This window comes from Dermacentor albipictus, chromosome 6 (assembly GCF_038994185.2).
Source record: "Dermacentor albipictus isolate Rhodes 1998 colony chromosome 6, USDA_Dalb.pri_finalv2, whole genome shotgun sequence".
Classification (NCBI taxonomy): domain Eukaryota; kingdom Metazoa; phylum Arthropoda; class Arachnida; order Ixodida; family Ixodidae; genus Dermacentor; species Dermacentor albipictus.
The window spans coordinates 58,722,887-58,743,910 of NC_091826.1; the positions used below are offsets into that span (position 1 = coordinate 58,722,887).

Here is a 21,024-nt window from a genome sequence, read left to right on the forward strand (position 1 = left end):
ATAAAATTTGTTGCACAGCGCTAAATATATATATATATATATATATATATATATATATATATATATATATATATATATATATAAATACGGTTATATATTATAGTTGATATATAAGTTTACATTCAACAATGAAAACAGACATCACAATTCTGAAAGCTATGCACCTAACAGTACACTTAAAGCTCATAAAATTGGTATGTTATACCCCTTTCTGAAACATATTTATATATACCTCTAATTTGTAAGTGGTACTTTTGCAAATCACTTTTAACTCTTCTAACGAATTCAGGTGGGCCGTGAATTCATATATAAATCACCCCCCCAAGGTAAGCTCTATCGGATGCAGTTTACAGAATTGTGATATCTGTTTTGGTACAGAGTTGTGTATATGGAAACCTAGTGCTTCTATCTTTTTTTCGCCTACAAATTCTCGCCGAAATTTGGGTAACACATTACAGGTTCTAAACGAAAATTCTGCTTTTGCAGTCATTAGAACGCAGCATTCCTTCTCAAGTGCAACAAGTTTCATTCAAATCGCTCGTGCGGTTGTCTCATAAAAACCTCTCTCGGTATTACATGTATTCGAGTATGCGGCATCGGAGTTTATTGTATTTTTATTTTTACATTAACTTATGTACACAATAGTGCGGACTTCGCTTTAGGTCCAGGCAGGGGTAAAATGAGGTTTGCGCCATTTATATAAGTATGCCCAGGGCTTCTATGTTGGCTCCTTTATGCTGGAGTTGGCACTAAGCTAATGCTTCCTCTTAGGGTAAATAATTATGAGGCTCCTGAGTAAATCCAAGACGTGTAGATAAATAGCTCCTACGTAATTATTGCACGATTTCGGATTTGACGGCAGGCCTGGGGAGCCGCGATAAAAAGTAGAAAAAGAAAAGAAAAAGACTAATCTATATGCCGCAGGGTTATAAAGAATTGCTCAGCGTTCTCTGAAGCAACCGTAATTGGCAGCAAGATTTATTGCTCCTGCTTTATATCAGTTACAGCTGCAGAGCGAGATCTGCGTTCACGTTACGCGTTGTGTTTCTAAGAATTTGTATATCGTTGTTGAAGCAACACGATGTTTATTACAACTTTTTTTTTTGCTTTGTTACAGTGAACGAGCCCACGTAAGCACCGCCCAAACGTCGACAATCGCAATCGCCAAATATTTGTGTAAAGACATCGCACGCGCAGCTTTTCCATAAAAGAGACGGTGAACATAATACGAGTATCATTCTCAATGCATGCAGTTGTACACGAGCTAAATGCAGCCAAGAAAGTGACATGCAGAGGTGCATCAGAACGATCCGACCAGTCGAGCGACCCGCCGTGAACACGACTGCGGCGTGAAACGTTGCCACGAAGTTTCCTAAAATTTCTAAGAGGCGTGTACTGTGACTGTTCCGCTAATATACAGTTGAAATACATGCATGCAGTGCCTATACGGTACAGTACATATACAGCACATATGTTATACAGCACCATTACCGTGAGAACGGTGGTTAGTGAACGGATTTGTCTATCCTTCGTTCTTGGAGCTTCACACGTCCTCGTGAAATTTCCAAGCACTTTTGTCTCTAAGCAGAAAGGCAATTAGTTTTTGCCCACATGCGTGATCATTGCAAATTGTCACATTTGTAGCGCAATGCTTTGGGGAGAATGGTCAAAGCGTAAGGTCACAAAGCCGTTGTTTTGAAGCCGAAAGGACGAAGTTCAGACAAATGCGTGTGTTGCCCGTCCATCCCATCTAAAGAGGAAGGAAATAATCTAGGAGAGAGCGTTACGTCATGCTGACGTCACCTTGTCGAGCGACTAATCCGCGGAGCCATTCCCTTCGCTTTTTCCGCCGTCGAAAAAGTTGGCCCAGCACGTGACCTCTGAAACTCCGCGGACGGGCCGTGGACGTTTGGTGCCCGGCAGCTTTCAATCGACGCGTCACTTGTTCGGCTGCCGCGGCCTGCGGAGATGGAGCACTAAAACCTACCGTGAGCTCTGACGTGACGATCACGACTTGGGCCGATGCGTTTGGCTTCGGTCTTGTTGCGCGATGATATATCTCCTAGTTCATTCCTTCCTCCATGTTTCCCACGCTGGCCAAACCGCCATACTTGCAGCTCAGGCGTTTGCCCTAGCGCCAGAGTGTCGTCTAGTAATTTTTATATCAAACTATATGGTCGTTGAAATCTTGTTGGTTACCCGCCGTGGTTGCTCAGTGGCTATGGTGATGGGCTGCTGAGCACGAGGTCGCGGGATCGAATCCCGGCCATGGCGGCCGCATTTCGATGGGGGCGAAATGCTAAAACACCCGTGTACTTAGATTTAGGTGCACGTTAAAGATCCCCAGGGGGTCGAAATTTCCGGAGTCCTCCACTACGGCGTGCCTCATAATCAGAAAGTGGTTTTGGCACGTTAAACCCCATAATTTAATTTAAAACTTGTTGGGTTAGTTGTTGGTGTGATTGGCAAACCTGTAAACTCTGATTTGCCCCTGAGACTCCCGAATCCCGACCAACACTCATAAGCACAACCGTTATTCTGCTTCAACCCTAGCGCGAAAAAAAAAACAATTTAGGAGTTATATGCAGCACAGCTGCATCGTAATTGTCATAATGCGCTAGATAGCTAGCGGAAGTCAGATTTAAATCTAAGCCGTTTGCGAGTTGGCAGTGTAGGCCGAATTCGGTTCGCTTCAGATCGGGGCATGCGCTCAGGGGTGCTCGCGAGGGAAAGGTTTAATATGCGTTGCGTAATGGCCGGCTTCTTTGAAGTCAGCTTTGAAGCAACGCAGCTTCTTTCAGTGACGAAGCCTATAAGAATGCGGCGCGCGATGTAAAAGCTTGATTTTCGTGGCATGAATACCAGTTTCGCTTCATCTACGACGGCTCGTTCAAAGTTGTCTTCGCCGCAAAACAACCCAGTTATGTCGTAAAGCGTAATAGCGCCTTGAAATCTCCGAAAAAATGTTTCGCATCGCACGTCGCATGCATTCAAAAAAATTTTCGAACCAAACATACCCAGGCCGTCCATGTGAGGCAAGGAAAACACTGAACTACTTGAATTCCTCAACCTAAAATACGGGGAAAAATTGTAAACTACGACTTACACACAACCTAAAGACATGATAGCTCTCGAACTGTATAATTTGAATACCCGAGAAAACTAATTGTTACGCGAGAACTCAATCCAATCCGATTTCCAGCGCTTAACGAAGCACAGACCGGAGACGGCGTCCGCTATTTGCGCACGGCGGCGCTAGGGACATTTAGCGGTGCTACGGAAAGTACGGTATACGGTACGGTAAGTGCATAATACCGTACCGGTCGAGGACTGCGCATGCGCCAACTTTAACGTACGGAATGACTTTCCGTACGGCATACTAGACGGTAAGGAGTCGGTAAGGCTCGGCTGGCAATGTGTGTTGCGAGCCGAGCTGCACCAAGCCAAAACCGTGGGAAGCTGATGTCGACGTCTCGCGTGCTTTTTTTTACCATGGTAATGCCAAGGCAAGAGGTTACGTTATATCACCTTCTGAGGAGCGACGAAGTGACAAGTAAACAGTGGCATAAAAAAACAACCAGGTAGGTGGCGCCATCTAGTGATGCAGAGTTTACTTAGAAGGGACGCAGAAGTTTTATTGCAGTAACTAACTATATTCTACTTATCTGCTGGTGTAAAGTGTCAGCAGTGGAGCAATGTACAAGAAGCAAACCCTTTTTTATGTATTGATTAGATACGAACATCTATGTAACAAAAAGGTTTCACGTGTTGCAGGACGAAGTGTCACAAGATGTCGCTACCGGCCTTGTGACTGGCGTCTAAGTTTGCCGTAGCCGGACACTTCTGTAAAGAATAATGACTGTATGGACAAGCTAAAGCTTTCTAGTATTCGTCAAAATGAATATTTTGCGCTCAGCGCATAGTTATTGTATTCTGCAAAGTCCCAATGTTAGCCGCTATCATCATTATCATATTACCGTCGCATCGAGCGGCACACGCAGCTAAAACGTCTTCGGTCATCGCGGTAAGTTAGTACGGAACGGTAATACCGTACCGCATACCGCACTTACCGTACCGTATTACGGCACTGCTAAAACTCTCTAATAGGGACTTTTAGCGGTGCTACGGAAAATACGGTATACGGTACGGTAAGTGCGTAATACCGTACCGGTCGAGGACTGCGCATGCGCGAACTGTACCGTACGGTATGACTTTCCGTACGGCATACGAGGCGGTAAGGCTCGGCTAGCACCGTGTGTCGCGAGTTGAGCTGCACCAAGCCAAAACAGTGAGAAGCTGATGTCGGCCACAGCGTCCACCTCTCGCGTGCTTTTTTTTTACCATGATAATACCAAGGCAAGAGGTTACTTTAAACCACCATCTGCGGGGCGACGAAGTGACAACAAGTAAACAGTGGCATAAAAAAAAACCCAGGTAGGTGGCGCCATCTAGTGATGCAGAGTTTACTTAGAGGGGACACAGAGTTTTTATTGCAGTAACTAACTATATTCAACTTATCTGCTGGTGTAAATTGTCAGCAGCGGTGCAATTTACAAGAAACAAACCCTTTTTTATGTATTGATTAGATAAAAACACCTATGTAACAAAAGGTTTCACGTGTTGCAGGACGAAGTGTCACAAGATGTCGCCACCGGCCTTGTGACTGGTGTCTAAGTTTGCCGTAGCCGGGCCCTTTTGTAAAAAAGTGATGCGTGTATGAACAAGCTAAAGCTTTCTAGTATTTGTCAAAATGAATATTTCGCGCTCAGCGCATAGTTATTGTACTCTGTAAAGCCCCAATGTTAGCCGCTATCATCATTATCAGATTACCGTACGCATCGAGCGGCACACGCAGCTAAAACGTCTTCGGTCATTGCGGTAATTTAGTACGGAACAGTAATACCGTACCGTATACCGCGCTTACCATACCGTAATAAGGCACTGCTAAAAGTCTCTAATGTCTCTGAGTCCGCGGAGCATCGCGCCTGCTTCCTTGAAAGACTTCCAGATGGCGCTCGCCTCCGCCGCATCGTCACTTTTGTTTCAACGAGTTCTTGTTTGGATTTTGTGGCGAATGGACGTGCTTTTCGCGGCTCCTTGGCGGCAACGAAATCATAAGTTTTTGTGCGTGCTTTGAGCTTGCTTCTGTATTTATTTAGTGATTTCTTGCCTTTAAATAGTAATTGGGTGGTTTTCGTTTTCTTTCCTTTTTTTTCTTGTCTCGTATTTCGGGTGCGCGGGTGTACTTCGTGTACATTTGTTTTGCAGGATGGTTAGAGCGTCCTTTCGTGACACGTGCTCCAACACGTGCAGCCGGGTTGGACGTTGAGTGTTTGTAGTCTTTAAATGGTAGCTTGGAAGTGGCAAGACAAATAGCTATTAGTGGTTTTACTGTGCGTGTTCTGGTAGAAAAGTGAGAGCGTGGCCGCGTGGTTGAGCGCGTGCGAGAGCGTGTCGTACCTTCGGTCTCCGGGGCATTGTTTTTGAAACAGTGGTGAGAGTTGCTTTGCGACATTTTGAGGATTTGGATCCTGTGCGTATCGGTCTTTGCTAAAAGGCACGTGCTTTGCATTGATATAGTATTATAGTATTTGGAGCAGTAGAAGCATTATTATAGTATTGTAGTATTTGCAAAAAGCTGTGCAATACATGGCGAGAAAGACGGGAAAGCAAGCAGTGCGCGGGGGGGGGGGGGGGGGTCCCTCAAGGCAGATGAGGAGACGGATGAGAATGGAGAGGGGCATCGAATCAAACCGGCACACAATGTAACGTCGATACTAGGCTGCGGAAAATGGAGGCTTTCCAGGAAGAGCTTCTGAAACAGATGCAAAAGCTCAAAAATGAGCTATACAGGGAGCGTGATGCACGGAAGGTAGTAGATGCAAAAGCTCAAAAATGAGCTAAAGAGGGAGCGTGATGCACGGAAGGTAGTTGAAGAGACTTGAAGCAGCCGAGGAAAAGCTCAACAGGTCCGCCATTGTGAACGAGAATGTGCGTGAAAATGGAACGCAGACACCCGACGCGACAGGCGAGGAAGGGCCAGCAAAATACGTGGAACGCATACAGGGTGATGAAGGGTTAGCTTGAGGCCGCCACGCGGAAAAAGGAGGAGCCCAGGGGACAATGCCCCTTGTCGAGTCCGAATCACATGCAAAAGGACAAAGGAAAGCAGGGTGAGGTATGAGAGAGTAAAAGGGTGATTATCGCTGGCGACTCAAACCTGGCTGGGTGATGAAAAGCAATTGTGGAGAGGGTGAAAGGCGACAAAAGAGTGATGGTAGGGACATTTCCAGTGCGGACACTGGGTTCTGTCATGAAGCGAGCAAAAGAAAAGCTCGCGGAAAATGCCCACGTGCGCAACCTTGTCATAGTAGCAGGTGGGCTAAATGACGTCCTAAACAGGAAAGGGCCAGGACTAGCCCACCGCTTGGCGAAGGGGGTGGACGACTTGCGCGAGCTATCCCCTCAGGTGCAGATCGTGGTGTGCATGGTGCCGGAGGTGCCTGCACGTGACAGTCACGTACAAAGAGCCGTAGTGGCTGCTAATGAGGCAATATGGAAATTGAGCCGAGAGAAAGGCTTCGATGTTGTCGAAGTAAACAGGGAAGTGAGAAGTTGCGGTGGTTTTAAACGAAACGGGATCCACTTCAATTACAGGCTGGCATGAGAAGTGGGCTGGCGATTTGGTGGTCGCGCTGTGGCTTTTTTAGGGGTTCCGCGGGCGCTCAGGAGGTCAGAGTAGATAGTAATGAAGAAGGTACCCTAGGGGAACATCAGAAGAGCATCGCCATCGATAACAAAAAAAGAAGGAAAGCAAGAAAATAGCTCGCCATGCAATAGGCTACCTTAACATGCAGGGCGGCAGAAGAAATTGGAAAAGTGGGCAGAGATTGAGGGGCATAGAGAACAAATAGGGGTGTATGCGATTACAGAAACGCACCTTAGAGACTCAGAAGAGCCGCCAGTTATTGAGAATTATGTTTGGGAAGAGTGCAACAGAACTAAGTCGCAAAGAAAGGGAGGGGGAGTCGGAATGTTCATCCATCAGGGAGCCAAATGAAAGAGTAAATTCACAATGTCAAGAGCATCTTTGGTTATCAGGTACATTGAGTGGGAAAAAAACTTGGCTGGGCGTTACGCATTCGTGGACCGGAAAAAATTGCACAGAGAAGAATAAAGAATTGGTGGAATGCATAAGCGCTGATATTAAGGGCACATTCACACCGGCGACTGACAGTGGTCGCGCGACCAAGTTGGTCGCAAAGCGACCAGTCGCGAATGGTCGCAAACGGTCGCCTTTCTTGAAAAGCGACCAATTTGGGCCAGTCGCTCTCTGCGCAATTTTTCAGTCGCGCGACCGTGGTCGCAAAACTGATAAACCAATCAGCGGCGTGCCGGAAGTGATCTTTCGTGTGTCTACATCCGGCCTCCTCCGGCGTCGCGTTCAAATTCCGCGTAGATTCCGAGAGTTCTCGCTGAGAACGATAATCTCCGGGATTGCGACCTGCGGGTCGCGCTCAGCCGGGCTTGCCGGTGTGAACATCAGTCGCCTTCGGTCGCTTTTTAACGCGATAGCGTTAAGGAGCTCGTGTCGCAGAAAAGCCGGTGTCGTCGGCGTCGGGTGTCGGCGTCGGCGGCGTTGACCGTGAGCGATAAATCACGGCAGGCGCTTCATAAATAAAAAGCAACTTCCAAGATTGGCCCGGTGGGAATCGAACCCGGGTCTCCGGAGTGTGAGACGGAGACGCTACCACTCAGCCACGAGTTCGATGCTTCCAAGCGGTGCAAACGCGCCTCTAGTGAATGCGGTGTTGCCTTCGAAACGAGCCGTGGAAAGTTATACTGTGGTGTATATCGGTAATTATGAACATGTAACGTACAGAAGTCACAATTACACGAGTTGCGAAGTTCGTTTCCTCTGCATTTCTTCTGCGCTTTCCGCACACGCAGAGCCATCTTGCGGCAAACACAGAAGACCCCCTCCTCTCAATGTACGGCGCTGCCCCGACAGGAGGCGCGCCGCGCGCGCATTGGGACCGCTGCCAGGCGCGTCGCGGGACTCCCTCTCCCCTGACGACGCTTCGCCGTGCTCCCGGTTTAGATCACTATCTATCTCTCTGCCCGTGCCGATCACGACGTTTAGCTGGCGTAGATCGTTTCCCCTCCGAGACACCGAGTTCTTTGGTTCATTCCGTTCGCTCAGGCGCACGTTTCGTTGCCGCGCCGAACGCTGCGTTGCTCGACGCTCACCGCGTGATAGGTGGGCGCTAAGTCCGATGCGGGGCGCATCGTAAGTGATCGCTGTGCCGTAGCGCATTCTCTTATACCCCTTGGCGGGTCGACGGGAACGCTGTCGCGTCCCACTCTTGAAGGCGAAGCTTAAGCGTCCTCCAATTTTTGATTGCGAGTCGCAAATGGTCGCGCGACCTCCTCAAGTCGCCGGTGTGAATGAGCCCTAAGGGTTTCGGGAATGGTGCTGAAATTGTCCTATTAGGTGGCATGAATGCCCACATACAGGATTTAAATGGCTATACCGACAATCACGGGAAGTCAATGCTTGACCTTTGTGAGCAACATAACCGCGTGAGCGTGAATACAGGCCCTAAGTGTGAAGGAGAGATCACGTGGGAAGTGGGAAACCGGCAATCAACCATTGATTACTGTCTGATGACAGAAGGAATCCATGATAAGTTGAGAGAAATGGTCATCGATGAGGAAGCTTTTAGCAGCATAGGGAGTGACCATAAACGCATCATTTTGAAAATGGGATATATAGTTGGGAAAGAGAGCAAAGAGAGCAAAATGGCCAGTCCAAATTTGAACGCTGAACAAATAGCAAATATAGTCACTAGAGTTGACGAAGAACTTGGCAAATGGCCAAGTAAAGAGTGGGAATATGGTGAGCTTCTAAGTGCGATAATGACAGAAATGCGGAAAGAGAAACAACATGTTCGTTGGAAAGGAAAAAAAAAACCGAAAAGCTGGTGGAACAAGGAGATACGAGAAGCGATCGCCGAACGACAGAAAGCATCTCGAGAGCACAGGCAGACAAAGAAGGCGCAGTTGCCGCAGGATGAAGTAACCAGTAAATGGGAAATATATTCCGAGAGAAAAAGTCTATGGTTCAAATACTGGTGCAAGCAAAATTAAAAGGTGAAAGTGAACGTTGGTTGTCAGAAATACGCGAGAAACAGAAGGCCGCACCTAGAATATTTTGGAAGCTCGTAAGATTATTAGGCAGGAAGTCAGCGACAATACAACATATCCTAGACGAAGATGAAAAGAGACTGGAAGGAGAAGCGGCAATAAATTACATCTGAAAAGTAACAGCCGATTCTTTCCAAGGCAATGACGAGGTTGTATTTGAAGAAAAAAAGAGCATGAAAGAGACCCAAGTGGAAGAGGAGCTGGTGCTGACAAATTTAAACTGGAAGAAAGCGGAAGAGAAAATTCCTAAGCGCACAGCCACAGGGCTAGACGAGGTTCCCGTTAGGCTGATAAATGAACTAGGACCAAAAAGTAAGGAAGCTCTGGTGAAACAGTGGAAAAAACTTTAAAAAATAGACGAATACCAGGCAGTTGGTGACAAGGTAGAATGAATTTAATTGATAAAGGTTAAGGGGAGAAAGACAGAATTCACTCGTATAGACCGTTGACCATTACATCGGCAATATACAGGCTGGCAGTGGAGGCAATCAAATTAAAGCTTCAAGCATGGACAGAGAATAATGGCATTTTGGGAGAGCTTCAGAATGGCTTCAGAATAGGTAGGCGTTTGGATGATAACTTATTCGTTCTTACTCAGGGTATTGAAATATCAAAACCAGAAAGCATACTTTTGTATGTGGCCTTTTTAGACATTACAGGAGCCTATGACAGCGCAGACCGCAACATTTTGTGGGATATTCTGGAAGGGGAAGGCTTAGGGACCGATTGTCTACAGCTTTTGAGAGAGATTTGCCTTGAAAATACCGTTTGCGTTGAATGGGAAGGGATGAGGAGCGAGGAGAAAGTTCATATCAATAAGGGACTGAGGCAGGGGTGCCCATTATCCCCGCTGGTGTTTATGATGTAGATGCCGAGGATGGAGAGGGCGCTAGAAGGAAGTAATATCGAGTTTAATCTCTCATACAACCAGGCGGGTACAGTAATAGAGCAGCAACTCCCAGATTTATTTTATGCGGACGACATTGTGTTGCTAGCTAACAAGCAAAGTGATTTGCAACGTCTGGCTAATATTTGCGGACAGGAAGGCAACAATTTAGATTTGAAATTTAGTGTCAGAAAATCAGGTGTTATGGTATTCAGTGAAAACAGTGAACAGACAGTGGAGATACAGGGCCAAGAAATACCTCGGGTAACAGAATATAAATACCTTGGTATATGGATAAACGAAGGCAATGGATATATGGAAACACAGGAAAAAACCATAACAGTAAAGGGGAAGAGAAATGTAGCTATAATGAAGCACTGAGCGCTATGGGGATACGATAGGTACGGGGTCCTCCGAGGTATGTGGAAATGTGTAATGGTTCCAGGACTTACTTTTGGAAATGTGGTTGTTTGCTTTAATTCAGGGGTACAATCAGGACTCGACGGGAACCAAAGGTCAGTGGGTCGCCTCGCATTGGGCGCTCACGGGAAGACTGCAAATGAAGCTGTGCAGGGTGATATGGGCTGGACTAGTTTTGAGGTGAAGCACGAGACACATGGTTTGATTTTCCGTGCGATCTGTCGTACGGCGCGTCGTGTGCGAATTGCTGCATGCGGCGATTTGGGACATGGTACGCATGAGCGAGCGGCGGGTATCTTCGGCCAGAACCGTCGCTCCCGCGTGGAAGTTCGGAATGCTGCGTAACTTCGAACAGAAAGTGAAAGCAACTGTATTTGCACAGCTCTCTTGTTAGAAATAAACAATGACAATATAAACGCGTCTATGCGAGCACTGTAGACGTGCTTCCGCAAGGCAGCGTTAGCAGTATCGGCTCCGTTGACAGCCGAAGATGACTAGGAGCCGGCAGGCATAGCTCGCTGGGTCATCGAATCCGACACCGGTGGCGCTTGTGGCACGATCGCTTGCAGCTCGTATAGAGAAGCGCCTATGTTAGTCGGCACAACATGTACACATTTATGTCACGCTTAAACTGCAGCAAATTTGATTTCATTGGCGCCGACAAAAATTGGAGGACGCTTAAGCTTCGCCTTCAAGAGTGGGACGCGACAGCGTTCCCGTCGACCCGCCAAGGGGTATAAGACAATGCGCTACGGCACAGCGATCACTTACGATGCGCCCCGCATCGGACTTAGCGCCCACCTATCACGCGGTGAGCGTCGAGCAACGCAGCGTTCGGCGCGGCAACGAAACGTGCGCCTGAGCGAACGGAACGAACCAAAGAACTCGGTGTCTCGGAGGGGAAACGATCTACGCCAGCCAAACGTCGTGATCGGCACGGGCAGAGAGATAGATAGTAATCTAAAGAAAGGAACGGCGCTTGATTTTCAACCGGGAGCACGGCGAAGCGTCGTCAGGGGAGAGGGAGTGGCGACCGCAACGCGCCTGGCAGCGGTCCCAATGCGCGCACGGCGCGCCTCCTGTCGGGGCAGCGCCGTACATGGAGAGGAGGGGGTCTTCTGTGCTTGCCGCAAGATGACCCTGCGTGTGCGGAAAGCGCAGAAGAAATGCAGCGGAAACGCACTTCGCAACTCGTGTAATTGCGACTTCTGTACGTTACATGTTCATAATTACCGATATACACCGCAGTATAACTTTCCACGGCTCGTTTCGAAGGCAACACCGCATTCACTAGAGGCGCGTTTGTACCGCTTGGAAGCATCGAACTCGTGGCTGAGTGGTAGCGTCTCCGTCTCACACTCCGGAGACCCTGGTTCGATTCCCACCGGGCCAAGCTTGGAAGTTGCTTTTTATTTATGAAACGCCTGCCGTTATTTATCGCTCACGGTCAACGCCGCGGGCGCCGACACCCGACACAGACACCGACGCCGACGACACCGGCTTTTCTGCGACACGAGCTCCTTAACGCTATCGCGTTAAAAACGAACGAGCTTGCCAGGCGAGCTTGTGATCGCTGGGAGACGGTGTAGGCCTAGCTCGCCGGCCGTCTATCTGGGGCTGAGGGCACTTGCAATGCGTCCGCAGCTCGTAATAAAGCGCCTAAATTCGTCAGAACAACCAGTGCCTGAACATTTATGTTTGTCTTAAGTGAAAATACGGTTAGTTTTCCCCGTGCCGTTAGTAGCGATTAGTAAGCATGCCAGTCAGGCGAGCCGCTTCGTATAGACGATTGCTGGCGTGTCTGCGCTGACAGAGTCCGAGTAGAAATCACGCCAATGATTTACTATTTCGCACAACGCTTTATAACACGCACTCTTTCGATGTCACTTTATTCTGTAAGTTATTTCCTATCAAAAACAAATTGTAGCTGATTTCTGTGCCGCCGTAAGTGGCGAAAGAGGCCCGCGTTTCGACCAGGGAGAGAAAAACAAAACAGGCATGATTGGAGCGGCGAGGCGCTCGCTCGCCGGCCCCGCCCCGCCGGGTCTACCACGTGGTCGTGACGTTCGCGCTACCGGCGCTGTCATTGGCTGCGGTCGTCCGACCGATGCGGCAGTCGCACGATAATATTCAGCAAATTGGTCGCATGCGCGGCGTGCGATTCGGCGCCGCGTGCGGCGGATTCGGTTGGAACGTGTTGAGTGCGGCTGCCAATGCGAATGGTTGTATACGGCTGATCGCACCCAAAATCGCACCATGTGTCTCGGGCTTGAGGCAAGCTCGCAGTAAAATTGAGTATAAAGAACGGCTGAGGAATATGGAAGAAAGTAAATGGGCTCGAAGAGTGTTCAGGTATCTGTACAGGAAAAACATCGATTCACAGTGGAGGAAAAGAACTAGGAAGCTTACCAGCAAGTATGCGGCCTGTAGGGTGGGCAACACAGCAACAAAGAAGGTCAAGCGGAAAGTCAGAGAGGCTGAAATAATTTCATGGGTGGCGGCACTGGAAAAAAAAAACCTGCTATGAGTAACTACTTAATAGGAAAAACCGAAATCAGGAAAGAAACCATTTATGATAGATCATAACTCAAAGGGAAGCTCATTGCTTTTCGAAGCGAGATCGGGATGCCTTAGAACGCGCACCTATAAAGCGAAATATAAGAAGGAAGAAGAAGCATGTGCTTGCTGCGGTAAAGCTAGGGAAACGACGGAGCATGTTTTATTAGAATGTGAAGACGTCTACCCAGTGGTCAATTTAGGCACCACTCGCCTCCTTGAAGCCCTTGGGTTCAGCAGGAGCAGTGGTAAAGCAAACATGTCCGCAATATACGTTAGTAAGAGGCGATTGGAGGATTGGTGGGAGAAAAATAGGGAAGCGACAAAAGATGGAGACGTGCAAAAGCACAGTTCGCAATAGGGGGACAGATTTGGGCGTGATAGTTCACAGTGTTTTTTTTTTCGTTTTTCATTGTTTGACCTAGGTAGGACATTAGGCAGTATAGTAGCAAGAGCTTGGTGGCGCAACCCACCGCCCCGTTCCAAAGGGGACGCTCATAACATCCATCCATCCATCCATCCATCCATCCATCCATCCATCCATCCATCCATCCATCCATCCATCCATCCATCCATCCATCCATCCATCCATCCATCCATCCATCGTAAAACCCTTCAAACTTCGTAAAGTAGTGACACTCTCCTCCGCCTTCACTCCTCCTCGTTTCTCCTCTCTTTCACGCTCCCTCCTCGACCGTGGCGCCGCTTACACTGCTCGAGCGTAGCAACGGCACCAACATGCGCTCCTCGCCACTCCGTAGACGCTTCTAGAGCAAAAACGGCGCTGATGCACGGCGCGAGGGCCCACGTGATGCAGTTAGGCCAATAGCGACGCGGTGTTGGTCTCGGCCAGAGCGCGCGAGGAGAAGGCGGCATTCTTCAAAGCGTGGCAGTACTTTACGAAGTTTAACTTTACCGCATCGTGGTGTTCTTGTATATGCTCCCGCAGATAGCTCCCTGCGGGAGCATATACAGGAACACTACCGCATCGCCGCCCCTGGAAGAGGCCGCGTTTCTACCAGAAAGCGCGCCTTCGTGCATAACGTTCGCCGCGAGCGTTTCCCAGTAAACATTACGGTTACATACGCTGCAGTTGCCGGGAAGCGTGAGAAGCAGTCAGAAATATTTTAATGCTATCCGCGTTCCGCTCTTAAAGGCGAAGCTTAAGTGTCCTCCAAATTTTATTAGTGTGAAGGGGCTGCTGTCAAGGAATCTAGTAGCGTGTTCCTTAATTATACACGCATGCATGTGCAATCTCCGGTCCCACTACGAACACCAAGAAGTGTAATAAGTGTACTGACAGCCATTCAGAGCTGTTTCTGATGTTGCTGTGACCCCCCTCCCCCCCCCAAAAAAGAAGCACGAGAATTACATTTTTTCTTTTGTCGAACGCGTTGTTGTTAGACAAAGAGTCACTAGAGATGTATCTACCGGCGCTGTTGCGGCTGTCTGCGTATGCAGTAAGCTACTATTCCACGAAGGTTAGCACGTTATATGGACAGATGAAATGTATATCTAACGCATGACCACGAACGTACACGTGTGCAGGTTCCTGGAAGGGTACACAATGTACCTATTCGTCTTGTTCGTCACCATGCTGGTGCTGAACGTCCTTACCGTTGTCTACATGTACTTCGAGAACCAAGGTGCGCCCTGCTACTGTACTATAGCAAGGTGTTATGAAAACTCCATTGCACTGGCGCGCAACTTTCCAGGGGAGGGAACACTATATGGAGGCAAAGCGCACGTGTTACAGCGCTTCTGAAAATAGTCATATACACGTTTGATTAAACAGGGTGACAGGAAGCATTTAAACACTCTATTGCAGTGGAGCTGTTAGAAGCTCGCTTGGTTTCTCTTGACGTGCGCAGCCGAGCTGGGGAGAGAGAGAGCTGAGAGAGAGTGAAAGCAGAGTATAAAAATAGCATCGCGCAGCGTAGCGATGGAGCGAGGGTGGGTGGAGCCTAGCGGGGGAGAAGGAGCGGTGCGCACGCGAGCGAGGAACTTGGCCCGGATGCATGCACCTCTCCTGTGGCGCTCGAGGCAGTGCGGTCAGGCGAGGGAGGAGGGGCGTTCCCCGGCGGCTGCTAGTGTGCCTCGATGTCCTCCTTGCCCGTCGCTCCGTACAGAATGGAGACAACCACGGCGTCTACTACGGATAAAGGGAAAATGAGACATCCACCTGTTCGTAGCAATTGCTACAAAGGAAACGCATACGGGTTCCTCGAAAGAAAAGCCTCATAGTTGAAGAAAAATTCGTCCTGGTGCGGGACTCGAACCCGGGACCACCGCCTTTCCGGGGCAGCCGCTCTACCATCTGAGCTAACCAGGCGGCTAGCAGATGGCAGGGCGAAGTCGAATTTGTCGACAACACGAAGCAAAGGCAAGAGTTTGACGGCAAATTTTTGTAGCAATTGCTACGAACAGGTGGATGTCTCATTTTCCCTTTATTCATTACTTCTCTCCACCTTGCGGGTTTCCGCAGAACTACTACGTCTACTACGGCGTTGGCCACGCGAATCGCGGAAGCCGTAGTAGACGCCTTTGGCGGACGCCGTAGGGACGCGTTGCCGGCACTCGTGTGTATTGTGCACGGGTCGGCACTACTTTGCTGGCCTTCCCCCAGCTCCACTGCTCTCTGGTGTTTGCGAAAGCAGAGCTACGCATAATTTTTTTTATTACAGCACTTGCATGAGATAAGCGGAGGAATACGTAATTCGGGATTGAATTCGAGCCTTATTTTTTCGCGTTGCTCTACCACGTTTTGACAAATGCGAAACGGTCGCAATTTCCGCCAAACTATACTGAATCAGTTGCTCACTGTCTTATCCCAGAAAAAACCGAAAGGGCTGTAAACTTTGCCGGACTACTTGGCGCAGCAACACATATGCAGTGCATATGCGTCCTTGTTACTTTACCTCTCACACTGAGTTGCCCACCAATGTAGTTTTACTTGCTGCGAATTAACTGTCTGCAATTTCGGCCGCACACCGCTGCATAAACCGAGAGAATTCACCATCTTTGTCAGCTGTGATTGGCAGAGAGGGCTGCTACGGCGTCTCTAATCGTTTTCAACTGTCGCAATTGCGGAATTTGACAATATGGTGAAATTTGACGACGTCTGTGAATAGTACTCCGGCACTACGCGGTGTAGTTTGGACACGGCGGATCTTGTCGTAGAGGCCGAGAGTGTGGCGTCACTAATTGTAGGAGAAGGGTGGTGTATGCGAACAGCGGTCGATGAGGTGACGTCTGCTGTTGAGGAACATGACGAATATCCTGTTCAGAACCGGAAACATCTCACGGACATAATCATTTTATTTCTTGTCGGTTTTAATAACCGATCGGTAAGTTACGAACGTAAAAAAAGAACATGCAAAAGAAAGTCAGTCTGTTGATACCATGGTTCAGCGTCACTACGTGCGTAGGGAAAGCTTCGTCTGTTTCTTCTCGCAAAAACTAGTTTTATTTATTTTTAGTCATAGAAATAAAAGCGTGCCATCGTCTCGTAGTTTGCATTCTGATTCCACATCCTGGATTCTCATCTCAATTCACGGTATTCGAAACGTGCTTCACGTATGCATTTCGTCGTCTGTGACGACACAATGGTCTCGATTATATTACTGTAAACTGTTTTGAAAATTTAGTGACAAGAATGTGAATAAACCACTGAGATATGTGGTTCCGAAATGCTTTTGATTTCAAATGCGGGGTGAGTATTGTGCGAAATCGCTCCCAATTTCATTCTGCAAAGGATGGAAACCAGCCTATAGCTGCATTACTATCCACTTGAGGTTTTACGGGTGCATGGGAATCTCTCTCGCTTTTCTTCTCTTCGTTGTTTGTGAGCGTGATCCTTAAGCCAGGTCAACTTTCCTTCGCAGTGAAAAAAACCAAAGGACCCGTCGACGACGGCGGAAGTAAGTAGGCTTTGATTTGAACTTCATCTGCGATACGTGTGCAGCCCTATAGTCTACGCCGGTAGTCTGATATCTCTGATTACGATTAACCTATCATATAACAAACACCTGGGCGTCAAGAGACGCCGTATACAGAGCGGATTCACTTTAAGCGCGCGTAGTTCTTGTATCAAGTTCTTGTTCTTGTAGTTCTTGTTGTATCAAGCGCTCTGTTTTAAACGTAAAATGCGAATTAAAGTCTGCTGTAAATAAAACAGATTGGAATTAGGTAGCGATTCGAAATAAAGTTGTTCCTTGCCGTTTTGCTGCCAAGCTGACCGCTCTCTATTCGGGATCTTGCCGGCGCTGTCACCAAAATGAAAATTTGAACGTAGCTCTGTGCAGTGTCTGAGCGCGAAAATTGTGAGCGGGGAGGTCAGCATATAGAGTCGACGCTGAGCTAAAGCAGTAGATCAACGCTGCAGCAATGAAGGGTCCTGAACTGTGTAGGTTTGCTGCGTTCTTTCCGCTATGCTCTCATTGTATCGTCGTCACGTGGCCTCCCACATCGCGCCGGGGCGGGCCGTTGCGACATCCGAGGCCGCGGTCCTATTCATCCCACATCCTTAACTTAGTGCACCTCCTCACGTTATGGAGAGGAAGCACTAAAGTGGGCACCATTGGGGACAGAACTCATGGGCGCGAGCGCGTAGTTAACGTCTCGGTCTCGCCGATATGGACCAACTGCACGCTTTACTTATTTAGTTCGGTACGTTAAAGGCCCTAGAGGTCATTGGAACTTTCAGCGTCTCTGCGTGACCGTACCGGTAGGTTTCGGCGTTTTTGTCCCATCACGTCACTGACGTACCCGTACGTTAAATTTCAGTGGTGTGTTCTCCATTCTCGCCAGTCGGATGTGCGCAGCGACACAAAGTTGGCGAGCTCAGAGGTAGTTCCGCCATCTGTTGTGTATATGTATGAGCATAATTTCTCATCTCTCTGGATTTGCTCAGACTGGGTTTTTGTTAGCGCGCTGCGCAACGTGTCCCTTCAAAGTTTTTTTTTTAATTTTTGGCGCTGACGCGGTGGCGGCATTGCGAAAGCGTGTGCGTTAAAACACTATAAGCAGGAGATACAAAACGAAGATAGGGAGAGAAAGAAGTTTAATGACACGAAATGCCGAGAGGTCGGCCTGAGGTATATTCCTCTAGCCAGCTACTCGGCATTGGGGGAAGGGGAAGAGGGAAAGAAAGAGGGAAGAAAGAGGTGCATGATGGGTGACGATGACGATAGAAGGAAGATGTAGCACATATGGCAAGCAGTTTGGCATGCTCAAAGTCTGCAGTCCAGGCCCGTAATTTTTAAAAAGTTCAGTAATGCCTTGATGGCCTTGAAACTAGACTGAGCGTCTGGCCAAGAGCCTAAAATAACATCCTCCGACAACGGTGCGCTGTCGAGACGCGTAAGGTCCTTGACCAACCTATCACGCTCTTCCACAAACTTAGGGCAGTCACAAAGCACATGACCTATAGTTTCAGTCACATTGCACACCTCACAGTGTGGAGACTCGGTGCGTCGCATGAGGTGCACGTATCCGCGCGTAAACGCTACCCCCAGCCTTAGTCTGTGCAGAAGACTGGCACAGCTTCGTTGAATTTTTGGTGGTAGCCTAAAATTCATGGTGGGGTCCAATCTCTGGAGTCGTCTGTGGCGATTATCCGGATTGTCCCAGTGCTTCGCTGTCAATTTTCGGATGACACTGGAGAGGAGACAGTTGGCGTCCGCTCTTGAAAAAGGAATTGAAAGCAGCGACTCTCGTTCTTCGAGTGCTTTCTTCGCTTCGGCGTCGGCCAGTTCGTTGCCCTGTATACCACAGTGACTAGGGATCCACTGAAATGTGATGTGGTGGCCGTTTTCTTGCGCTACAGTGTAAAGCTCGGCAGTTTGAAGAGCCAACACTCTATAAGCGCTTTCTTTCAACGCCACTCTAAGTAGTTGAAGAGCCGATTTTGCGTCACTGAAAACTGTCCATATTTGAGGAGGCTGTCGCACAATATATTGAACGGCCTCTCTTATTGCCACTAATTCCGTAGATGTTGTAGTCGTCTTGTTATGCAGACGAAACCGTCGAATGACCTGATGCGCAGGCACGACGAAAGCCGCACCAGACGCATACGACGAGACCGAGCCGTCTGTATACACGCTCACCGAGGAGTCATATTCTTTCGACATATATTCAAGTGTGAAATGTCTGAGGCCGACGGTAGGTATTCGCGATTTTTTAGAAATTCCGGGAATAGATAGACGTACCGGTAATTTGGACATTACCCATGGGGGCATATGTGGAAGGTCAGCCGGGGCAAAGTATGCTGGTATGGCAGATGCTTGGCATTTAACGGCTCTTGAAAAAGTGGAGTCCGGCCGTGTATCGGGTAGTTTCGATAAGGGATGACGTCCATGACGGCAAAGCAATCGCAGGAATACTCGAAGAGGTTCGCATTGTAGATAGACAGGTAAAGGGGTGACGCGAGCCTCCTCAATTGTTCCGTAGGTTGAGGTGCAACGTGGAACACCGAGACATGTTTTCAGCATCTGCGCCTGGGCACTTTCCAGCGTACGCAAACATGACGGGCTCATACTTGATAAAACTGGCAGGCTATACCGAATGTATCCGACGTAGAGAGCCTGGTACAGCCGGAGTAGCGAACGCTCAGATGGACCCCATTTCATACCGGCCAGAAAGCGAAAAACTTGAGCAAGCCCAGTTAATTTTTTCTTTAACATTGCCACATGTTTCGACCATGAAACACCGCGTTCAATGACAACGCCGAGGTATTTGTGGTGGGTGACATATGGGATGGCATTTCCATTGATCATAATTGGATACCAACACATAAGCTTCCGTGTGAACGCTATCGCAGCGCACTTGTCTGGGGCCAGTTGCAGTCCTTGGCACTTCAGGTACTGAGACGTTAAAGAAACAGCTCGCTGCAATCTGGCACGTATTTGTGGTCGCGTGACTGCGGATGCCCATATGCATATGTCGTCTGCGTAGGTACTGATGCGTACTGTATCAGGAATTATTTCCGCAAGGCCAATAAGGGCAACATTGAAAAGAGTCGGGCTGAGAACTCCTCCTTGAGGCACTCCACGGACCACAGCGTGTCTTGTCGTTTCACCAGCATTCGTGGACATGAAGACTGTACGACCATCTAGGTAATTTGCAATCCACATGTAGAGACGGCCGCCGATGCCTAAATTACTGAGGGCATCAAGAATGGCTTCGTGCAGTACATTGTCATAAGCCCCTTTTATGTCTAAGAAAACTGCTCCTACAAGTCGGTGGCGCTTTTTTTCGTGTTCGATCGTGGACACGAGATCAATGACCCCATCTATTGCAGACCGGCCACGTCTAAATCCGGTCATCATTTCAGGATAAAGCTCATTCTTTTCCATGAACCATTCTAGTCTAGTGAGTACCATCCGTTCCATCACCTTACCGACACAGCTAGCTAAAGCTACTGGCCGGTAAGATGACATTTCGTAAGGCGATTTTCCTGGCTTTAGGAGGGCCACCAAACGGCTGGTTTTCCACTGCTTCGGGACTGTACTGGATGACCACGTGGCGTTATAGTATGACAGCAGGACTTTCCGACCTTCCATCCCAAGGTGGCACAGAGCAGTATACGAAATACCGTCAGGTCCAGGGGCAGACGATCGTCTAGACGCAGCAAGTGCAGCTTCCAATTCCGGCATCGTGAAAGGAAGGTCAAGACGATCATCTTTAGGAGGTAGCACGGGTCGATCCAATGTTGGACATGCTGAAACATCGGTACGGGTTACTCTCTTACAGAAGTCTTCGGCAACCTGCACTTCCGTCAGACATTGGTGAAGTGCTAGAGCACGGAAAGGATGTTTTTGCTGAGGAGGGGCACGAAGGCTTCGTACAACCTGCCAGATCCTAGAAAGTGGCTTTCGAGGATCCAGAGACGAACAGAAGGTCCTCCACCGTTGTTTTCCCATTTTTTGAAGGTGACGCCGTATTTTTCGTTGAGC

At 48.5% G+C, this 21,024-nt stretch overlaps 1 protein-coding gene across 4 annotated transcripts in view; it reads left to right on the plus strand.

Moving 5' to 3' along the window:
- Positions 1-21,024, plus strand: part of LOC135896127 (uncharacterized) — a 54,779-nt gene that overhangs the window by 10,007 nt on the left and 23,748 nt on the right. For 3 of the 4 annotated variants that reach the window (XM_065424476.1, XM_065424477.1, XM_070520801.1), the window contains 3 exons: positions 1,118-1,130; positions 14,618-14,715; positions 16,954-16,989. In XM_065424476.1, the coding sequence (XP_065280548.1) occupies positions 1,118-1,130; positions 14,618-14,715; positions 16,954-16,989 (147 nt within the window). Of the gene's footprint in view, positions 1-1,117; positions 1,217-14,617; positions 14,716-16,953; positions 16,990-21,024 lie in introns of all 4 variants that reach the window. The other variant, XM_070520802.1, reaches the window with a different exon arrangement.